Source organism: Rissa tridactyla, chromosome 2 (assembly GCF_028500815.1).
Source record: "Rissa tridactyla isolate bRisTri1 chromosome 2, bRisTri1.patW.cur.20221130, whole genome shotgun sequence".
Taxonomy (NCBI): Eukaryota; Metazoa; Chordata; class Aves; order Charadriiformes; family Laridae; genus Rissa; species Rissa tridactyla.
This window is the reverse complement of record NC_071467.1, coordinates 162,452,976-162,475,995: the sequence shown is the minus strand read 5'-3', so window position 1 is coordinate 162,475,995 and position 23,020 is coordinate 162,452,976. Positions and strand designations below refer to the sequence as shown.

General features: G+C 47.0%; 1 protein-coding gene across 1 annotated transcript in view; it reads right to left on the bottom strand.

Annotated features, from left to right (window-relative positions):
- Positions 1-23,020, bottom strand: part of LOC128905604 (mitogen-activated protein kinase kinase kinase 3-like) — an 86,108-nt gene that overhangs the window by 33,953 nt on the left and 29,135 nt on the right. Inside the window, exons 3-5 of the mRNA XM_054191893.1 lie at positions 11,822-11,931; positions 1,325-1,368; positions 208-307 (exon numbers count right to left, since the gene is read on the bottom strand). Of these exons, the coding sequence (XP_054047868.1) occupies positions 208-307; positions 1,325-1,368; positions 11,822-11,931 (254 nt within the window). The remainder of the gene's footprint in view (positions 1-207; positions 308-1,324; positions 1,369-11,821; positions 11,932-23,020) is intronic.

The window sequence follows — 23,020 nt, the reverse complement described above, 5'->3', positions numbered from 1 at the left end:
AAGCCTAGCTTGGAGTCTGAGAATCCAACTGATCTGTGTCTGGACAAGAGTTCTTGTACACTCACTACCTAAGAACCATAAAATAAGATCACTTTTCTTCACATCCACATACAACACTAAATTAGGGCCTTAAGAACAAGCCACCGTTCAATTGTGAAGCGGGGACCAGGCACCCTAAAGCTCCCCTAGCAATAAAGAGAAGAATACCTCATTGTTCACACAGACCAAGTCCATCGTCTGTCCAAAAGCATCTGTGACCTTCTGCACCACTTCTTTGAATTTGACTGGTCTTGGAAACTGGATAATCCTGTACACACAAACAAATACAAGAACAGTCTCGATTTAGTAGAAGCATATTGGAATTTGGGACTAGACTGACAATTCTGAAGCAAGGATCTGTATGCTTCTGTTGTGAAGCATGAAGCTTGCTCGTTGCTTTTACACTCATACTACTTGTCTGACATGCCCAAGACAGGACTTGACCTACCCTGTAAGAATATCTACCAAAAATCCTAGTGCAGCTCCTCTGCTCCTCCCCATACCATGAGGCACAAGTGGAAAAGAAGAAAGTCCAGTAGCCCTTCACTGGAGAAGGCCCAGGATGGGGCACTGGTCAGTGAGTTACCATCTCCACTTTCAGCAAGAGACTCTGAATGCTGAGGAGGGATGGAAGAGAGAATAATGCAGTCTGGCATCCTGTGGCTCTCCTGTACCATCATGTGCAGCAGCTCTATAGGCACACATCAGGTGGTACAGGCTAGCCCTACGGTGACATTACTTACATTTTCTTTGGCTTTAACATGCAACTTGGACCAGTAGCCTGCGAGTTTCCAGCCCTGTGTCCTGCCCTGCCACAGCCACCGAGCAGAGGTGATTCCATGAAAATGTCAAGCAGGGAAGGGCGGGCAAACTTTAACTCCCAGCTCTATTTTTATGGGCCCCGTGCCCAAAATCTGGTTATCTTAAGTAAGTGTCATAGGCTGCTAATCAAAGGACACATTCCTGTAGACTTGCAGCTCAGCTGCGGTTCAGCAGGGCTCAAGAATTAAAAAGAGAAAAGGATCCAAGCGTGTACCCTGTGTCCCTGGTAAGAGGCATTTAATTACTTCCAGCTTGGAACCACTTTGCCTGCATGCAAATCCCAGGAGGTACTTGTGGCAAATGGGATGATGAGGCCAGGCTCTTGCATATAAAATTGTAGTGGATTTTAGGGGAACGAATCCTGCTGTGAGCTCATCTGCAGCTGGCTGAAATCAGTAGGATGACATTAGGTAAAAAGGGTAATTTGTCCCAGCACACATCAGGGACTGGGTTGGGTACATACCTTTTCTCTCCTTCATATTCAAACTTGATCCTGACATTTCGCTGCTGAAAGAGAAAGCGGAAAACAGTTAGGTCCCAAACTGCATCCCAGACTGACATGCAGATGCAAAGCTGACAGCAGTTCTCAGGGAGACTCCTCTAACTCCAATGGGCAGCTGGCCTATTTTGGAACGAGCTGCCTGCTGGACTCACGGACTTTGGAGAAACTCCACGTTGCCAATAAAAGCCCTCGTCAAAAAATAAAATCTTCTGTAAACAAGAGGATACTTACTCATCTGTGCAACTGTTAGTTTTAAGAAAATGCGTTAATAAAAGTGGAAAGTTTTGAATGCTCTGAACTCAGTTCGGAACAAGGCACTACTATCAAAGAGGCAAACATGTTAAATGTCTGATGTCTGTCCATCTTCAGCACTTCCCATGGTTTCACTCCAGTACTTTTCTGTTGGAAATCCAAAAAGCAAAGCCCAGAGGATGTTTAATAGAACACAGGAATATTTGGGGCGAAGAAAGAAGTAAAAGCAAGCATGCTATAATGGAAGTGGAGGGACAGTCTTGGATTTTAAAAGCTAACAGTGCTGGGGTGGCGGTTATTTTCTTAGGACACACAAGACTCAAAAGTGCATCAGGCATCACTACACTATACACAGTAAATGCCCGCCCTGAACTGACCTGTTGCTCACCTCAAGAGAAATCATTAAATTCACCTAAAGAAGCGCCAGCAGAGTCATGGGCAGACTGGGCACACAACTGTGCAAGGACTAGTAAAAGCCACTTCTTCCATCCTCTATTTGTGCATATTTAGCAGCGATCGAGACCACAAGGAGCCTTTTCATTCATCCAGCCTTCTCAGACCCAGCCTGAGCCAAGCATCCTTCTAGCATCCCTTGGCTCATTCCAGAGCTTTCCGATGGTCTCCAAGGCAGATCAAAACCCTCTTTGCTTCCCAAACCAAGTTTAGTCACCCCAGTTAACCAGGGCTCTGCCTCTGCTAGTGCACATAAACTTCCCCAAATAGTGTTTTTATACCCATGGAGAAGAAAGTCCTCACCACCTCCCTCTGAGAGGGACCAGGGAGGGCTCGGTCCCGGGCTGCCTGCCTCTCACAGGGATAATCCCCGAATGGGCGGGTGACAGCCCTTCCTGAGCGAGGGCCTTATCTCTAACCCTGGATTGCCAGCGCGTGAAGGCACATTTTCCATCCTCTCAGAGGGAAAGCAGAGCCACAGTGAAGCAGCTTTGTCCCTAATGAGGAAAATGAGCTGGATGGGCATCTTCAGGTTTATTTTTAAACTGACAGCTCCTCGAGTTCTGCAAACACCCACTGAAGTTCAGGAAGTCAAGGCTGGAGGCGATTCAGTTGAAAAGCTTAAAAAAACCCAGCAGATTCAGGGTAAACATGTTGGATCATCTGAAGCGCATCCTTTTTATCTGTGCTCGTGGCATTTTCTGTGTTTCTAGAAAGGCTGGGAAGAACCAGCGCTGGGACAGTCACCAAATGGGGCACTCCAGCAGCATTACACGCCTGTGCTAAACAGGCATTTACATCACCTCAGTGGCTACAGCCAGTTCTCCAGACCCACAACATTTGGACAAACTCCAGGTTCACTCCTAGAACCAGACTCAACCTGTAAAAATACCAAACTAACTGTAAACCAGTCCAAAAGTCAGAAGGAGATGACCATAACCAATGTAGTGTTGAAGGTCCAAATCAATCTAGAGACACAGGCAAATACAGGTGGGATAGCCACCTTGGGTTATGTCTGTTGGAAAAGAAAAAAAAAAGAAAAGATATGGGCTCTTTTATGCCAGTTTTAGTTTCATGTGTCTCTCTGAACAGGGTTTGGCTGGTTCATCCCTCCTGGATGCTGGTATTAAAATCAGCCGGTGTGGGTTCACCGCCATGTAGCTCCGCAAAGCCCTTCTCTAGAGTAAGAGAAAGAAATCAGGGCAAGGAACTTTCAAGGTTTCTCCTTACAAAGGAGCAGGACGTGTAAAGGGAAAAGCTCACGCAGCTCCGGCCCTGGTGCAGGAAACCTCTCAAAACACGGGTTTCACTTTCAGCGCAGACCCAAACGCTGCACCGAGCCGGGCCGTAGCACACGTTGCCTGTTTGTGCTGAGCAACACAACTTTCGCAGACAAATAAGGTTTGAAGAACAGCTTGTGGCTGGAAAATGTCAAAACACTTGTATAAAGCTCCAGAGAGAGAAGAAAATGGGGGGGCGGGGGGGGGGGGGAATGTGCGGGGGGAGCCACAACCCTGCTGCATCCTTTTCTTCTACATCAATAACAGGGCTGATGTGCTGTGGCTCGAAGCCAAGAGAAGCGAGCCAGCTGCCCCACATTGCTCCGCTCTGCGTCTGAGCACAGCAAACAAACACACCGGCTGCAACAGGAGAATGAAAACCCCCTTCATTTCTTAATTAGATATTATTTTTTTCCCCTGATATAAACCACACTAACCTTTCGCCTCCCTTAAAGAAACCGAGACCTTAAGCTCGCAAGCGTTTAGAAGAGGGATAAATATATATTTATCTATAGTTCAAGAAGTTGTTTGCAGTTTTATTTTGCAGTCTTCCCCTGGTTTGCTCGTGTTTTTAACCCACAGCTAAAGCTGAATTCCTCACTGCTATCAGCAACAAATTTTTTTTAAGAAAAAAAAATATAAAAAAGAAAGGGAAAAAGAAGGGCCGTGCCCAAAGCACTAGGAAGTCCCAGGGGGATGCAAAGCACTTCCTAAGTGCCAGAGCAGGCTGTGATTTTTTACACCCATGGAAATCTGGTTCGGAGCAACTGGTTTGAGATTACACAGCGAGTCTTGGGGCACCGCCAAGTGCTGGAGCAAAGTCTCACGCGAGTCTGCACCCAGCGTCTCAAATGCTCGATGGAAGGGAAGGCAGGATCAGCATCTTCTCCGTAAGGACCTCAACACAACACGCAAATGCTTGAGGACAGGTCACAGAAGAGGTGCAGGTGGTGGCGGCTGCTGGGTCCTACTCACTTCTGCAATTTTGTGAGGAATGAAGACAACAGCAACTCCTCCTTGCACAATCCAAGCCATGATATTCACCCTCCCTGCCATCAGATGTCAAATGAAGTTAATGGCAGCCGTGCTCTCCCCACAATTAAGAGGTCGTTAGTTGGTGTCGGAGAACAAGCTGAGACATCCAAGAAGGGATGTGTTAAATACGGTAGAGGAGAGGAGTAAGGCCATGACACAAGACACCAGCCTTAAACACTGAGTTCTAGCAGAGGGTTTCAGCAACGGTATCACTGTGAAAGCTGAGGCAGATAATGGAGCAAGCAGGGGAAACTGAGGCACAAAGGCACAAGGTGCTTTGCCTCAGGATGTGAAGAAAAAGCCCAGCTTGGGAAAGAGAAGGTTCTGGGGAGACCTTATTGCAGCCTTTCAACACATAAAAGGGGGCTTTATAAGATGGAGAGAGGCTTTTTACCATGTCGTAGAATCATTTAGGTTGGAAAAGACCCTTGGGATCGAGTCCAACCATTACCCCACTCTACAAAGTTCTCCCCTACACCACATCCCCCAACACCACATCTAAATGACTCTTAAACACATCCAGGGATGGCGACTCCACCACCTCCCTGGGCAGCCTATTCCAGTGTCTGACCACTCTTTCTGTGAAGAATTTTTTCCTAATGTCCAGCCTAAACCTACCCTGCTGCAGCTTGAACCCATTCCCTCTTGTTCTATCGCGAATTACCTGTGAGAAGAGACCAGCACCAACCTCTCTACCATGTCCTTTCAAGTAGTTGTAGAGAGTGAGGAGGTCACCCCTCAGCCTCCTCTTCCTCAAACTAAACAGTCCCAGCTCCTTCAGTCGCTCCTCATCAGATTTACTCTCCAGGCCCTTCACCAGCTTCGTTGCCCTCCTCTGCTCTCTCTCCAGCACCTCGAGATCACTCTCGTATTGAGGTGCCCAGAACTGGACACAATGCTCAAGGTGTGGCCTCACCAGTGCTGAGTACAGGGGGACAATCACCTCCCTCCTCCTGCTGCTTGTTCTGTAGTGACAAAACAAGGGGCAACAGTTTTACACTGCAAAAGGCTAGATTTAGGTTGGATATAAGGAGGAAATTTTTTATTTTTTATTTTGAGATTGGCGAGATACTGGCACAGGTTGCCCAGAGAAGCTGTGGATGCCCCATCCCTGGAAGCGTTCAATGTCAGACTGGATGGGGCTTTGAGCAGCCTGGTCTAGTGAAAGGTGTCCCTGCCCAGGGCAGATGGGTTGGACTAGATGATCTTTAAAGGTCCTTCCAACCCAAACCATTCTATGATTCATTCTATAAAGCAGAGCGGCAGAGCCAAGCACAAAATTTAGATGTTTGCTCTCCTAGGTTGTATGTACTGAGCAGCTTTCCCTCTCCACGTGCATTTCCGTACGACATGGGGCACAGAGGAGCCCACGTCTCTTGGCTGGCGCCTGTAGGCCCTGCTGTGACACAAACAAAATAAGCAACAACCCTGACAGGAAATACCACAGTAATTCCCTTCGTTTCTGGAATAATTTCTTCTCCGAGATACTTGTACCGGCATTTCCTCTAGCCCCGCTAACAAATGCTATTTTACTCTTTCTTGCCATCCGCCTCGGAAAGGAAAAAGCAAAGCCACCGCAGTGGCCACAAACCCATCACCATCTTTCCAGGCTTTCCTTGAGGTATTTTTAGCTCCTTCCTCAAAACTTGTAATTTCACAAAAAGACCACAACTGCCGAGCTTTAGAGGAAGCGCTGACGGGAACTGGGGTGGGGAGGGGGAGGAATGGGGACAGACGACCATGTACCCCAGCAGGCCTGGCCAAGCTCAGCCCCTGGAAGCTGGAGCAAGCAGCCCTGAGCACTGGTTTAGATTAAGGAAAATTTTGGAAAAAAAATGGAAAAAGTGTTTCCAAAGGAGGTGAATCATGATCTTACACAGAGATCCCTGAAGAGCTGAGTGCTGTTTGTAATAAAAGCACACACGGAGAGCAAGAAAACATGCTGTTAGGCCTAAAATGGAAGTGGCTTTGGAGGAACAGAAGGTGCTGAGCACCCTCAGCTGCTGAACACCCAGAGGGTCGATCAGATCGGGGTATGGGTCCAAGCTGGGCAATGCCATGGCCATGGAAAAGGGTGTCTGATGGCACAGGGACACCCTCGCTGCATCGCCCCAATGCCGCCAACTGCAGGCAGGGAGCCGGTAGAGGACACAGCCCTGTACCTCCATGTCTGCCTGTGGCACCGAGAGCCAAAGCACCTAAAACTGCCACCCTGCAAAATCTGGGACCAGCACCAAGTTCAAAAGCTCCCCCCACCATGTCCTCTCCTCCTCCCAAACACAGCTGCCACCAGAAGCAGTGTTCTGCTCGGAGCCCGCCTCTGCGGCTTGCTTTTAAAGCTGCTCTTGTCAAACCTAACCAGAGGACAGCTTTGCCCATGCTGAGATACCACAGGGACAAGAGCCTTTGGATCACTTCTTCCACCCAAATCCATGGTTGCCTCACAAACCAGCTGGGACACAGCCTCTGACTCCAGCATTAACCATTATGAGGTCAAGAAAAGCAGGAAAAAAAAAATCATGACAAGGGGCCTTGTCTTCCCTTCAGCGCTGCACCAAGGGGGGATCATTTCAGCTTCACTCTTACCCACCCACGAGACCTCGGGCACTTACTTTGCCTCAGTCTCCCCCCTGGGTAAAACAGGGGCAAGGAAGGAGACCCACTTCTCCATGCTGGAGGGTAAACCAAGGGATTATTTTCACTTCTCTCCTTTTCTACTTGTTGGATTAGGAAGCAATGAGAAAACCCCACTGAGCGGTGCAGCGTTCAAGCATTAGGGCTCTAGTTACTCCTTTGTACAAAGCCACGAAGCGGTGGGATTTCTCCTCAACTTCTGGCTTCGGCCAAGAGAAATCAGCGCCACAGGGCCAGGCTGAGGGGACTTTGCACCTCCCCGACTAATGCACATTGTTTGCATTAGTCCTGCGCTCGCCCCTGCTTTTAGCAACGGGATGTTCGTTACAAGCCAGACAGCTGGACCGCGTCCCCAAACCGCAATAGGAGATGACTAATCCGCGTCATTAGGAATTATCTGCACAGAACCCCCACGCGCTTCGGGTTATTCAGCAATCAGACAGAAAGGGGTTTGTCTGGGATTGCCCCCTTCTCCTCTCAAGGGGGTGGAAGCTACAAGATATCCTGGTCCCCCTGGATCCTTGCAGCTCTTTTCCTCTGAAAAAACAAGCCCACCACGTGAGCAGCTCAGAGGCCAGCGGAAAGATGATGCCTAGAGGGTTCACTGCTCCCTGTTATAGATATTTTTGGTTTACACAGCAGCAGAAATCACAGGCTTCAAAATGTTTATCCAAAGCCACCTACCTGGCAGGGAATGGCTTTTTTCCAGCTGGATTTCTCCTTGGTCCAAGTCAGCTCCACACACAGACAAGGGAAAGCCTCTTCCCCAAAACCCTGGGACTCCACCGCCTTTGCCATCTCCAGCCAAGGCTTCCCCAGCCAGTGCCACTTCCCTCTGGGTCCCTTGCTCCTGCCCCCCCGGTGGGGCAACCTCAAAAGATCTCCTCATAGAGACTCCCGTCTTCCAGGTGATATTTATGGACCCCCATCATAGTCCCCAACGGTAAAACAGAGGAGATCAATTAGCCTAAAAGGAGTTTGGCTTTAAGACCTACAAACAGAGAGCCCTAGAACATAATCTGTATTTTATTCTAGTTATGAGCAAGCCTTGTCCCGCATCCAACTTGCCAAAAGAGAATCCGGAGGTAATTCACTAAAAGAATAACTTTTGGGTCAGTCTGACATTTGCTGTGCATGGGAAAACATTCTCACAAATATTGGACTTTATTGCCATGGGAGAACTCGCAATCAAAATTAATGTGACAGAGGAGTTGCTAGCTGTCATCGGCTGCAATAAGAGGCCCATGCCAATGCCTTGTCATTAGACTGAAACACAGCAACCGACAACCAACTTCATGTTGTGAGTTGCCAAGCGCTATTTATATAAATAAATGGATGTGCACATAAATAGACAGACACAAAATAAATATTAATGTAATTGCTCCTTTCTCCTCCACAGTTTTGTTTGGGATTTCTAATTCTTTGCGGTTTCCCTTCTTATCCCACTCATCCTTTTCCTTAGTGATCGCAATGCAGATCTTTATTCTGCTGTTTCCTCCTTCCCCTCTTCAGAGCCACTGCTATAAACAAACTCCTTTGTCTGTCCAGTCCAGGAGAAGGCCTGAAAGGGCTCCTTCCATCCATGGCAGAGGATGCATGAGGAATAATGGAGTGATAAAGGGAATAATGGAGGAATAATAGTGCAGAGGATGCACTAGGAATAACGTCAGGATGATCCCTCTGTTCCCAAAGAATGGCTCCCTTTTCAAGATGGTGACTCACATGCAGAAGGAAAAGGGTGTCCCATCTCCGTCCCTCTGCCCTGTTTTTTTCACAAGGCAGAAAGGCAGCAGAACTCAGCGGCTGACACCTGACCAGGACTCGGGAGATTCAAGCTCAGCCATCATATCTGCTGCGAGCTGCCTGGGCCATCTCAGGGAGGAAACTCACCCACACCATGCATCAAGTACAGCTGTTCCCATTTCCAGCTTGTTCTGCCATGAGGCATTGGACATCCAGAGACTCAGCCTCAGTCCTAAACTCACTTGCAAGGAAAGTAAACAAAAAAAAAAAAAAGATTCCACACACACACAATTTGCCAAAGGATGTTCATTTCATAAGATGATCCGAAGCAAAACTGACGTTATTTTGGGGAAGAAATATTGTGTAGCACACACCACCACAGACTGCTTTCTTGTGTGGCCCAGGCCTACCAGGAATACTATCTGGCAGGCTCCAAATTTCAACTTTTGTCAAGAGAGCACTAAGGAACCCCTCCAGGAGACGGGGATGAGATAGCGCTTTGGTTGTGTTTCTTTGTGAACCAAAAAAAACTGCTGCAAGCCACAAAGGGACAGGCTAGTTAGTCAACACATTCTTGTTTAAGTGTTTTTCAGTGGAAATTTGGAACACTGACTAAAGGATTCCCATGCCTCAGAAAAGCATTTTTCCACAGAAAAAAACCAGATTTTAATATTTTATTTTTTAATCTAACAACTGAACATCCAGAACCAAGTATTTCAATGGGGGCACGTTGCTGCAGGCCGTCATAAGAGGCACCGACAATCAGATTCCCAAGAGGAAAATTTAGCATCCAAATGCCCCATGCCTCAGTCTCCCTCTCCAAGAAGGGAGACTGTGCAGTGCATTCTTCAGCCCAACCAGCCAACCTGATCACAAGAAAAAATCAAAAAGAAAAGAAAAAGGGGGGGGAGAACACCGAGTACCAAAGGAACAACAAATCACAGGCATGACAACAGCATTTCCAAAGCAATCTTCCCCACCCCGCAATCAATTTGCGTGCTAAAAAACAAGGGGAAAAAAAAAACCTAAAAGTGACCCAAACAAGTCAATTAAGAGTTTCTGAGCTGCAAACGTGAACCAAGTCCCCACTAATTCCACCTACTTTGGCCACTCCCCACCTCACAGACTAGACTCCCGTCGTCCCGTGAGCCAGACTTGTTCCAGCTAGTCCAATTTAGTGAAGCAACAATTCGACATACTCCAACGCCCTTCATCTCGTGGGGCCTGCTGGTCTGAATCCTCAGCCCCGGATGTACAAGGAAAGCGGGATGCTGACTATGGGCACCTCCTCCACCAGCAAGCTCTGAGTAACAATGAGCACACAGCTACGGCTGGTCCGCTTATGGATAAATAGAAAAATCATAAAGGAGGCAATGTTTTTCCAGGCATCAGTGTTGTAATTGGGAACAAGAGTTTGACTCCTACTATAATGATATTAAACGCAAGCAGCAGCCAACAATGCTAAAGCTAACAGTAGAGCACAACATAACTCTAATGGTGATTTTATAAGTGAAGCTACAGAGTGGATGGGCTGTGGATACAAATTTGATTGCAAGACTTCAGTTTTATGAAACTTTTGTACGTAAGAATTCTGCCCATGAAAACTACTTTTCTTGTTTTCAACTAACTAGCTGGTTAACTGCGCATCTGCAGCTCTTACAGCAAAAGTTTGCTAAAATGACAGCAGGGATTTTCCCCCATTGCGAGAAAAAGACATGTGTTATTTAAGGGACATCTAAAAAGCTTTGCTATCCTGAAAGCAACCCGAGCTGCCTTGGTATGGTCCCCACCCATCAACTTGCAGAAAATGCTGCCCTCTGAGCCATCCAAAACTGCGCTGGATTGTCTGTCTTGCCTGCAGCTGCAGAGAGCCAGCTCTGAATTTCTCCGGTCAGTTTTGTAAACATCTTGGACTTATTTCAGCATGAGCTGAACACAAATCCAGTGATTCAACTGGGACAGCTGCTACCGCCAGGACACACTTTAAAACAGACATGCTACGTGCGCACGTGTTGTCATCTGCGTGTGTCTAGGAAGTCTAGAGGGATTCGGGGAAGGATTTCCCCCCCCCCAGCCCTGCATCCAGAGTTCTTCATTAGTAGCACTACTGCCATTAAAATATGTATGACGACAGTAAATGACAATTTGTTTTCTTCCTCGCTAGACATTCAGCAAGTTGATTGCAAGCTTATTCTAGGCCATAGCACTAGAAGTGGAATTCCAAGTGGATTTGCTTGCGTGCTTCTCCAGCAGCTTCACGATCCTCTCCTTATTTTTCCCCTTCTTTCTTTTTTTCTTGCTGTTTTGACAAGTGAATTCTTTCTTCACAACTTTTGTGCTCGCATAATATTTGTTCCATACGCAAAGAGGCTATTAAATCCACTGTAGCTATTATATCAATGTCAGCGAATAATTTCTGACATCACTCAAGGGCCAATGTTTTTGCTCACCGAATCAACTCGGAACACACAACAGGGCCAAAGTGTTTGGTTTTAGGAGCATAAACACCAGTAATTAATATTTAAACACTTTATATAAGAATGACATTATTCCTCCCAGAAGAGCCTGGGTGTCTACAGCTCAAAGTTGGCAGTCTGTCTTTCAAATATCTGAAGTAAAACATGCAGATGATAAATACTGTATTTCGTCAACGCTGTCAATAGAAAACATTTGACTAATCCAAAACTTAAAGCTGCATAGCCTGTAACAAATTCTACTACTTTCAGCGCTAAGCGAGAGAAAGAAGTGCCTTAGGGTGGGATTTGAGATCTAAAACCAGTTTCAGGCACTATTGCTGCATTTGTAAGTGATGTGGGGTATCACTCTTTTCTTTTGCTCTTCCGTTGCTCCTCTGTGATACAGGAATGCCTGTAGCTTCTCTTCAGAAAGAGGTCCTAAAGCTTGTGCCTCAGTAAAATTATGTTATTTCTGATGTGCTGAGCTCCTGCAGCACTTGTTAACTTCAGTTCCAACATTTAAACCCTGTTCTCCCAGCATGGTGAGCATCACGTCCACCTCTTTGGTTAACTGGAGTTTGGGGCGGACTCGAGCAATGCCTTACCTGTTTGCTGGAGTGGACGCTGTTTTTATTCCTGTTGTTGTCCAGCAGCCCCCCACATTTGCCCAACGCTGCCAAATCCTTCATAATAGAGTTCAGAGCTTCTTCTTCATCTGCAAAAGAAGGAGACACAACTGAAGTGTGGAAGGCAACCTCGCCCCTGGAAGCGCAGTGTAAAAATACAGCGATGCAAATTTTCAACCCAAACGGGTCAAAAGACAGGATATCCAGCATTCAAAGACCACACCACAGTCCCTCCCAGCCCACTGTGTCTTGGAAATACAGGTTTCTTCGTGTGAGAGAGATCCTCAGAAAAGCCAGTGGCTGAGTATGGGTGGCCACTGCTCCTCCAGTTCATAGCTCACGTCTACTGCCCATGGAGCCCTCTGGAGAGGGACCCATAGGCCAGTCGTATTTTCCAGGGGGCTGGATCCAGTTTGTGAGGCCTAAGATGATGCTCTACAGGGCAGAAACCTTTCAGGACCCTCACAGCTCACACAGCAGGTGATGGAATACGCCACAGTTCATCTCCACCTTTCCTTCCTCTTCATTAAAGATGCTCAAGAACCACAACTGATTTTCAAAACTAGAGCCAGTGAAACACCAAGGGAGAGGGCAAGAAAGCCATTAGAAGAGGCAACAGATTCAGCTATCCTGGATAAAAGAGAGAGATACACTGAGAGCCCAGACGGTATTCCTGACTTCTGCAGTAACGAAGACCTCTGAGGGACCCATTTGATCTGAAACCAGTCTCCTCCTTTTAAACGCTTTTACATCTGCTGCTTTAAGAGACCACGGCAGTTAGTAACATTTTTATTGCAAAATACCAGCCACAAGCACTAAAAGCCCTATCAGGATCCAGGGCACCGCATAGCCATTCGGAGGATGTGAAAACTTGTTGCATGCGGCAATGTTCATGATACAGTCAAGACAGGCAGGTATTGGGCACGTCCAGCTATTGCTGTAAAAATACAAGCATGGCTACTGCATTTTGTGTCTTCAGCCACCCCTGCTCCAAGCCAGCCTGCAAAGATGTGAAAGATGACAAAAACTGTATGAAATCACAGGGGACTGGACCCAAAGATCGAGGTTCTTTCCCCAGGGAGGTATATGCCCTGGATCCTCATGCTCGGATACAGCATCACCTCCTCTTTTCCTGCTTCTCCTGCTGGATTGTAGCAGGACTGAAGCTGTGAAAAAAGTGAAAGGTGTGAGAAAAAGATTTCTCATGCATGCTGTGCACCCAGAGCCACCTCTTTAAAGAAATAAGGGGGGAAAAATGGGAGAAAATACTTAGGATCCGGTGTCACTTATTTTAGAGCTCAGAAAGAAGCTCTAATGCCTACATGAGGCATCATGAAAACGCCTACGTTTTCCTTTAGGCAATGTGTGCGTATATATATTAAGACTAAAATATAAATATATATTTCTATATGAATATTAAATATTTAATTAGTAAAATAATAAATTTCACATCACAGTACATTAAAGTGCAATTCTTCTCCCCTTCCACGTTTCCCTACCCAGTAAAAACACAGGTATGTTTTTCCAGAGGGGTAAGAAAACACTCAAGAAAAAGATAACTTTTTTTTTCCCCTTTAACTAGAACCAAAAGACAAACACACACAACACACACCACCAAAACAAAACAAAAAGCCCACACATAACAAAAGTGTTCCCCTAGTTGGGTTTTTTTTGGTGCTTTGGTGTTTTGGAGTTTTTTTATTTGTTAAAAGGGACCTCTGGGGAAAGCATAGTTTTCCAGGCGTATTTTGTAGTAGGAAAAACACCAACACAAAAAAGAAGAAAAAAAAAAATATCTTTTTTGGGGGGGGAGGGGGAAGGGAAAGAGGGGAGGGACAAGTTAAAAAAAAAAACCAACCACAAAAACAAAACCCCCACACACCGCCCTCCAGGAATTTTCCACCAAAGCTATAATCTCTGAAATGTCCCTCACCCCTTTCTTTTTTCCAACCCGAGTGACAACAAAAGTTTCCTGAACTCGCTGACACAAAACCCCGTCTGTAATGTCACAGGGAAACAGGGCTTCAACAGGCCGTGGCAGAGCCGGGCTTTTGCTAGCAAAACCACCCAATTCACCACTCTTCCACCTCCAAACCTCCCTGGATGTGCCTGGCAGCATCGTTCAGGAGATCCATCTCTGGTTAACCCACCAGTGCCCTGCAAGGATATTCCAGAACTTATAAGATTCAGCACTGCCTGTCCCAAGGAGGTACAGCAGGGTTTGCTGGAGGTCAATACTACTACTACTAAAAAAAATAATAAAAAACCCTAACAAACACAGACAGAGTAAGTTTTAAGTTTTCTGGAGTGACTGTCAGCTCCTCCCACTGTTCCTCCCAAGAGAAAGACCTGGCAGCCCCCAAGAGCTGGTCCAAACCCTCCAACGACCACATCCCAGAGAGCTCCCACCACATCTCACAGGTACCCGTGAGGATTAACCATGCAGATGAGAGCAATAGCACGAACCATGCTTTTGTCAGGATGTCTGATGAGCCCATGGCATCACTGAAGATACCAAAAGAGAGGATCCGCCTCAGCTCAAAGATCTCCATCACTGTTACCCCCAGAGATGAGCATTCAGGGTCACTGCTTCAGTGTTATTCCTATGGGAGAGGTTACTTCGTCCCTTGTACGGACAAGGAATTGCAACATAACTTCACTAGCAGGAAGCTGGAAGTGAGCAACCTTGCAAAGGGTGGGACTGGAAATCCCATCTGCTGGGTGCACAGAAGACCTGGATGTCCTCACTGCCAATCCTACCCCACAGGGCTTACGCTGGCCACCACGTCAGGGTATTCAAACTAACCTGTGACAAGTTGTTTACTGACAGACAAAGCAAGGAAGGCCAGTTTCCCATGGACTTCTGTCTTCTCCTTAAACTCCAAGCGCTTTCCAATGTCCAGGAAAGGTTGGGTTAATATTACATTGCCCTCAAAGCAGTAAAACGGTCTTCCTCCTCTACCTACCCAATCAATTTTGTCAAAACTTTTTGCAACACAGTCTTCCGAGTCTATCAAATACAGTTTTAAAAACTCCCGGTACTGCAACCCCACCTGCAAGGCTGTGAAAGTTGCATTTCTTCAGAAAGTCAGGCTACACATCTCTGCCAGAAGCGTCCTCTTGCATCCCTCCCAACACAGCAAAGCAAAAAACATCCACTCACTTACACTAACTGCTTAAATTTAGCCCATTTTCAGAAATGCCCAACCATCAACTTAATCAACCTAGTATCAGTGGTGTAAAACTGGGCTCTAGCTGTCCTGAATCAGGTACTAGAAGGGAGGAAAAAAAAAGGAACAGAAAATATTTCTTGTATTTAGGCTGTCAACTCAGCATCTTTGCTCCTCCATCTACTAAGCAGCAGATGCCAAAGAGCATTCTGAGGAGCATTTGAGATTTTTTTTTTTACTAAAAACATGAGTGTTACTTGTCAGAAAACCAAAATACACATCTGTGCCATCACAGCTACAAAATAAGGTAAGAAAACATCTTTCAATATGAGAATGAAAGAACACGACTTAAGCCCAAGCAGAAATACATTGTTTCCTTGAAGTAATGTATTTCCATGTGCATAAATATCTTTTTAACTACACTTAGAGTGTGATTTTAGTCCAAGGGAACTGCAATTTCAGAGGCGCTATGACCAAAGCCTCAACTGTTCAAAACAAAGAGGAAAAAAAACCCCACACCAGGCTCTGAAGCAACTTCAGAGCAAGAGCAAGATTTGCATCATCGGTTGCAAAACTGACACTTCCCAGTCCTCTCCATGACAGCTTTGCACAGGGACTGGTGCTTTCCAGACTAAGCCTCTTGCCCATCCTAATTACCGCTCTTAGGGTCTCCAAGCTGACTCCCAAGAAGGGTGGAGAACTTTGTTCCATGGAAACAAGCGGCCAGCTCAGCCAGTTCAGTCAAAATTGAAGCACTGAAGCTTACTGGATAATTAAATCCAAATGCCACTCCTAAGCCTCTCCAGCAAAAGGGGCGTCACAGGCTGCTCGCTCTCTGCTTGGCTTGGTTCGAGCAAGCCGAGGGTGCAGGACGGACGGCTCTCCCCAGGAGAAAAATGCTGGGGAATCAACAGGAATCCCATAGCCCAAGGGACATGCAAGATCAGGATCTCCAGCACTGGCAGGACGGTCACATGCTTCAGCCTTGCGAGAAGGCAGCACTGAGACTACACAGCAAACATCTCCCCGGGCTTTGCTGTGGCTCCAGAGCAAAACAGCCGCAAGTTGCACAACACCAATGAAGTACCCGCAGAGCTCGGATGGAGTCGGAGACCCATGGAAACCACTGACTTTGCACAACACGAGCAGGTTCTTGCTCCTGAATTGCCGCCTCTTCCAGCTTCACTCTTGCACCGTTTTGTACAAATTCACTTAAGGTATTGTGGGCTGACAGGATGAATTGTACAACAAAGCCTGCTCCCTGCCCAGCACAACACGTAAACAGGAGTATTTCTATGATGGAAGATCAGGACAAAGAAAAGCTGATTACACAGACAGCAAAAATGAAATGTAAAAATCAATTGCGTTTAGCACTGTCCCTTTGTCCCCAGTGTCTCTTCTTCCATCCTCAGCTCTTTCTTTATTTTCAGCTATTTCCTTCAGTAGGAAACTTGTTTCTTTCTTCCCTACTTCCTGCCAACACCCCAATTTTGTTCTTTTTGAACCAGCTTCCTGTGACAAAGCTCACTGGATCACGCTGCCAGCCCATCCAACCAAGAACCACTTCCAACCAAATATTCCAACAGAGGTCTCAAAGACATTAATTTCCCAAAGGTTTGGGGCGGGGAAGAATATCCATAATCACATAGAGGAGAGGAACACAGAGAAGAAGCAAGCCAGGAGCACTCCCAGGAAGCAGTGACCGGTGGAGCTACAGTGGATGTGGGAAGGTTGGTTTTATATTTTAATAAAAGTACACTCATCCATTTTGGCAGGATCTTGTTTCAAAACCAGAATGCCCCCTTCTCTCATCAAGTTTTCAGTTCTGCAAGATGTTAAGACTCACAGGTCCCAGGCACAACCAATGTGAATCGAGGGCATTCGGCACTTAAAAAAAGTCAACTATGAAGTGAAATCAAAAAGCCACAAGATGACACATCTCTCTGCTCTTCAGATACAAGTTTCCGGTGCTGCTACATGGCTTTGGTTCCAGCGTGCGTGCAGGAGAGAGGAACCTGGAGTTTCAGTCTTAGTACAGCAGGCTCACTGCTGAACGAGGAGGGAAAAAAAAAGCAAGGGAGAAATACCAAGCCTGAAGGTCAACATGGACCACCCAAAACAATTCAACAGTCAGGAGAGAAAGCAAATGAAGAAGGGACAAAGGAATAATTTAGCTGTGTTCAGATGGTCTAGACAGTGCTGTTATTGTTGGCTTCACTAATAGGTCATTACTAAGAGGCAGCTTACGGTAGTTCCATGAAGCTGCTTCCATCAACAGCACAAAAAAAAAGCACCAGCTGGACGAAGTACACAGAAAAGCCTGCAGAAGTAAGACAGAGCCATGTAAAACACAGCAAGTTCTGATTTCGGCCTCTCACACACATCAGGCAGAGCTAGGGGTGGGAAAAGTCGAGGCAAAATCCCGGACGTTGCAGAAGGGAAGAATACTGTCCTCTGAGTCATTACTGAGCAAGGCTAGAGCATGGAGCTAACGGGCTGCACGTTGTCACAGACACTTCCGCTTGGATCCAGCATAAAACTACAGACGTGGCCACCTGTGGTCACTAAAGAGCCCTCTGCGCTTTTCGCAACCGTGATGTTGATCGCCCAGTTCAGCACTTGTGCCTGTGTAAATTCCAGCAGCAGCCTCCACCTCTCTGGAAGGTGATGCAACGGCTGGGGATAACCCCAGGCAGAGGGAAGAGTTCTGCAAAGGCTGAGAGGGGATGAGGAGAAGATGGGAAGCCTGCCAGAAACACTGGCACCTTCAGCAAAAGCCCTTTCAAAAGGCAAACAAACAAAATACTGAAATATAATAAAACATAGTAATGGTAACAGTTTTAAGCTGGAAGAGGGTCGATTTAGATCTTTACTCTGAGGGTGGTGAGACACTGGAACAGGTTTCCCAGAGAAGCTGTGGATGCCCCATCCCTCAAAGGCGCAGGGAGGTTGCGACTTTAAGGTCGCTTCCAACTCCAACCATTTTATGAAAAAGAAGTATGGAACCACATGACTATGGCACTGACAGTCTTAACTTCGGCCTGCAAAGGACATCAGCCTTTCATTTTCCTCTGGTTTTGGAAGACATGCATTTAACTGGCATACAACATTTATCACGTATGAAAGAGAACCTCAACTGAAAGCTAAGGCTCAGTACCTCAGCATCACTCAGCACCTGCAAGTGGCAGTCCCTGTTCTGATGGGCTTTCAGCTAAACAGTCAGATGGAAAGAGAGACGAGCTGTTATTTAGGTCTCATTTGATGGACAGGAATCTGAGACAGACAAAAGTCTTGCTCAGTATTACAGAAGTCTGCAGCCAGCGCTGAATACATTCACAGGGCTTAAATTCGGAAAGGACTTAACTTGGTCTAGCCTTCCTGGCTGTAAACAAAGGCCATGGAAATTCATTTAGCAGCCTCTACATCACGATCTTGACCTGGAATCAGGCAAAACAGCCTCTTTCAGAAAGCTGTCTAGAAAGTCTCCACTTGAAGAGCTCACGCACCTATTCCAATAACCTCCCTAGAACAAATCTCTCTCTAAATTCCAGTTTGAGTATAGCTCGCTTTGTATTCCACTCATTAGATCTTGATATCCCTATATCTTTCAGGGACCTCAGAAATCTGCTCCCCTCATCTTAGAGTAATACTTAATTCATTCCTACAGTTCTTCCCAGTTGTCCCCTTTTTTTTTTTATCTATTTTATTAGAGCACAGCAAATATCAGAGTAGGGTGCAATGTTCAGTGACCACAACACCTTTTCATTTTTATTTGCAGTGTGAGCACAGGGTAACAGCAAGCTTATCCCACACGTTACAGTGAAAGTTCACATCTACTGGACCAACAACTTGGACTGCCCACTGCCATCATCAGAAGACCGATGTCACACCAGTACTGGGAATGCTTTCCCAGTCCAGGGAACTAGACGACACTAACCTATGTGAAAGCAAGTGTCAAAGAACTTGCTTGTGAAGACAAATGCTGCCTTTTCTCCAAAAGCCAGAAGGAAAAAGAAAAAAAAAAGCTTGGAGATGAAGAGAAATCCAAGACCTTTGGGTTTCTTCAGTACCTACAAACATCATCTACAGACATGTACTGCCACCAGGATTCAGGCCATGCACAGAATAGCAAGGGCAGAGGTACCAAGACAGCATGGACTCAACCTTAAGGGTCTTTTCCAACCTAAATGATTCTATGATTTTTAATAGCTGAAGGGATCAATTAGTACACTAATCACACTGTCACAGTGACTGTTCCAGTCAATATTAGGAAGGAGACCAGCAAGCGACAAGCTCAAGCATCTGACTTGAAGTGTAACAAAAGCCGCCAAGCAAGTAAAGAAGGGACCCAGCCACTCTCACAGGCGGGTACAAATATTGCAGTTCACCCCCCTTAGAAGGGCTGTCTGCGAATGACCTGCAGCAAAACAGATTGCTGCACGCATCCGTCCAGTGACAAAGATGCTGCTAAACCTCCAGGTAAATTAAACCCCCATGAACAAATCATTTTGCCACTGCCTGGTGCAGCGTTCAGTACCTGATAAAAGTTACCCAGTTACCCTCCCCCAGTCCAGATTACCGTGCACTGGAGCAGACACACCAGCAGAGCACGTTTCCTTTGCAAGTCAGCAAAGGCTGGCTGGCAGCTGGATCCTGCTGTCGTTCACCCTCCTGCATCCCCACCCAAGGGATGACAAGGTCACCCCTGTGTACGGCTCCAGGGCAGGGCACAGCTCAGCAGGTCGAACAGAGCAATTATACAGGAGGAAATGAGGAAAGACCCTTCTGATACGCAGGATTTCTTGGCAGGAGTTTGCTCACTGACATCTTAAGCTTGGGACACACAAATTCACATGGGTAACTAAAGCTGTGAGGTGCTGGGGTTTCTTGAAAGCATATTTCTCCTTATCAAGAAGTCATGATGCTAAAGGGTGCACCATCTAATAGGTATAGAAGATTATTAATATTTTACCTGACAATTTGATGGTAAGTGTTTGCTCTCCATAAGTGACATTGGGTTGGATTTTGAATTTTGCTTTTATAGCACAACCAGTAACTGCTTTGTGAAAAGAAACAAAACCAAATCCATCAGAGGCTTTTGACAGCTACAGATGTCCATCATGTCAGATGGCCAATAAAACACCTGTGGATTTAGGGTGCAGTTATACTATCTCACAGACCCTTTTCTTGGAGGTGAAGCTAATTTTGAGAGTTCCTGCTTCCTCTTCCCCCTCTACCCCATGCTGTCTCTCAGGTGACCCATATAACGATTGGTAAAATCACACAGTCAACAGATCAGAGAACCCAAGGCAAGAATCTACTTTAAGAAAGACCTAATCAGTTCTTTTAAAAAATTATAATTAGTAGAATTATATATCACTTGTATAACTAATTCTGATCACCCAGTGGCAGGACCCAACCAGTCCTCAAAACACTCATGTACACAAATATGCAAACACCTTAACATGTCTGTAAGAGCACTGAGAAAACAGCAAGAGATAATAAACTGGCAAATAAATGAATATGTTATGTCATAACATATTTACATCCAGGGTGTGAGATAAGGAAAAACTTCAACTGCTCTGGATTTCCTCAGGGAAAACCAAAAGGTAATGCTACTGGGAATTCACCTCAGTTTACGGAAGGCGAGAGCAAGGCCCTCAAAACACTGGGTGATCGGTACCTTGCAAACACCAAAACCAGTATCTTTCAAGCATGTTGAAAGGCAAGTTTTATCATTTATGTAAAAGTTGCAGTGGCTAAGCCACAAATCATGTAAGAAGTTTCTCTTGACGAACATGAAGAGCTGTGGCATGGTACTGACATACCCTCCTCCCAGAGATTTACCAGGAACTTCAGCAATGGAAAAGGACTCGGGATCCAAAAGGTGTTTGGTTTAGCTCAGCAGGGAGGGAAAGCAGGGTTACGTCTGCAGTTCATTACAACCCTCTGCTCCCAAAATAGCCATCCCTCTGACAGTGCCACGTGCAGTAAAATTCCAGGGGATCAGAGCCAGTGGCAGAGCTCTCCCACACTCTGCAGCATGCCACCCTCCACCGTGGCCCCACCCCCATGTATACTCATCACCAAGCCTCCCCCAGACATCCCTGCAAACGCAGAGGGTGGCAAAGACCAGCTAAGAAGCCATTTTCACCCCCAAATACAGCCATGCAACATCACAGAATCATAGAATTGTCAAGGTAGGAAGGGACCTTTAAGATCATTGAGTCCAACCATCAACCAAACACTGGCAAAACTGCCACTAACCCATGTCCCTCAGCACCACGTCTATCTGTCTTTTAAATACCTTCGGGGATGGCGATTCCACCACTTCCCTGGGCAGCCTGTTCCAATGCTTGACAACCATTTTGGTGAAGAAATTTTTCCTAATATCCAACCTAAACCTCCCCTGGTGCAACTTGAGGCTGTTTCCTCTTGTTCTATCACTTGTTACTTGGGAGAAGAGATCGACCCCCACCTCTCTATCCCTCTCCTTTCAGGCAGTTGTAGAGAGCAATAAGGTCTCCCCTCAGCCTCCTGTTCTCCAGGCTGAACACCCCCAGCTCCCTCAGGCGCTCCTCACAAGACTTCTGCTCCAGACCCCTCACCAGCTCTGTTGCCCTTCTCTGGACTCACTCCAGCACCTCAGTGTCTTTCCTGTAGTGAGGAGCCCAAAACTGAACACAGTATTAGAGGTAGGTGCCCCAGGTACAGGGGGACGATCACTTCCCTACACCTAGTCACACTATTCTTGATAAAGGCCAGGATGCTGTTGGCCTTCTTGGCCACCTGGGCACACTGCTGGCTCATATTCAGCCAGGTTTTGACCAACACCCCCAGGTCCTTTTCCACCAGGCAGCTCTCCAGCCACTCTTCCCCAAGCCTGTAGCACTCACGGGGCTCTTGTGACCCAAGTGCAGGACCCGGCACTTGGCCTTGTTGAACAATCCAACAGCCAGATTCAGTTAGAGCAAAGCAGCTCAGGCATGAGGGCACGTAAACTCCGACAGCTCGGAGATGGGCAAAAGTCTTTGTCCTTGTGGGGTTTATCCCATGGCTTTCAGATAAAGGCTCAGGGACCAAACTCAGCCTCCTCCCAGCCCCCCTCCTCCAGCAGCACAGTGTTGCTGAGCCCTGTAACAACCTGTGAGGGTCCAGCCATGGCACCCCACACCCTTCAACCCTCCTTGGCTAATGGGGCAAACATCTGGGTGAACACTGTGTGGCATTTGGTGTGTGTGTGGGGGGGGAAGATTTGCTGAAGAGGGCAGAGTTGGGGAAAAAATGGGTGCTGCCCCTCATATCCAGCCAGTGACTTGGATCCTGGAGCAGGAGGCTTGATGGTTCAGTAATAAAAATTACACCAGTTTTCAGTGATATAAAGGGTTTCAGGGCTTCTCTGACACTTGCTGACTGACCCCACACCCTGTCACCACAGGCCCAGCCACCATGGCACCCCAGGCTGCAGCGGGGTGCGCAGGCCTAGCCGTGTCCCCAGGCCATGGGGGACAGGACAGGACCCTGGTGTGCCACTCGTACCCACCATCTCCCTGAGAAGCCACCCCTCAAATGCTCCTCCAGCCCCCATCAGGTGTCATTTTGCTGCCAAAAGGGTGGCAAGCACGGCGCCCAGCCCAGAATCAGCCCCCAGCGCCGAGCACACCTCACAGGGCAGGGACCCACAAGGGGAGTTCTGGCGAGTTCTACGCTCCTTAGACTATTTTTATATTTAGTCAACTAAGCCAGACTAGCACCCAAGCCCTGCCCTGTGACCTTCCATAGCTAATTGCCAGCTTGCTGCCCGCTTCATCCATGCCCCCAGCCAGCTCCCTACCCCCTGGGCTGCTCCTTGTAGGGAGAGCAGACGAGGCCACCCCATTTGGGGGGAGGAATTTGTCCATACCCACACACACAGTGCCAAAGCATGGGCCGTGGCAGGTTTTGTTGGCCACCACAGCTGTAACTGGGTAAGCCGCTTTGCCTCCAAGCGCCTCCAGACGTGGCTGTG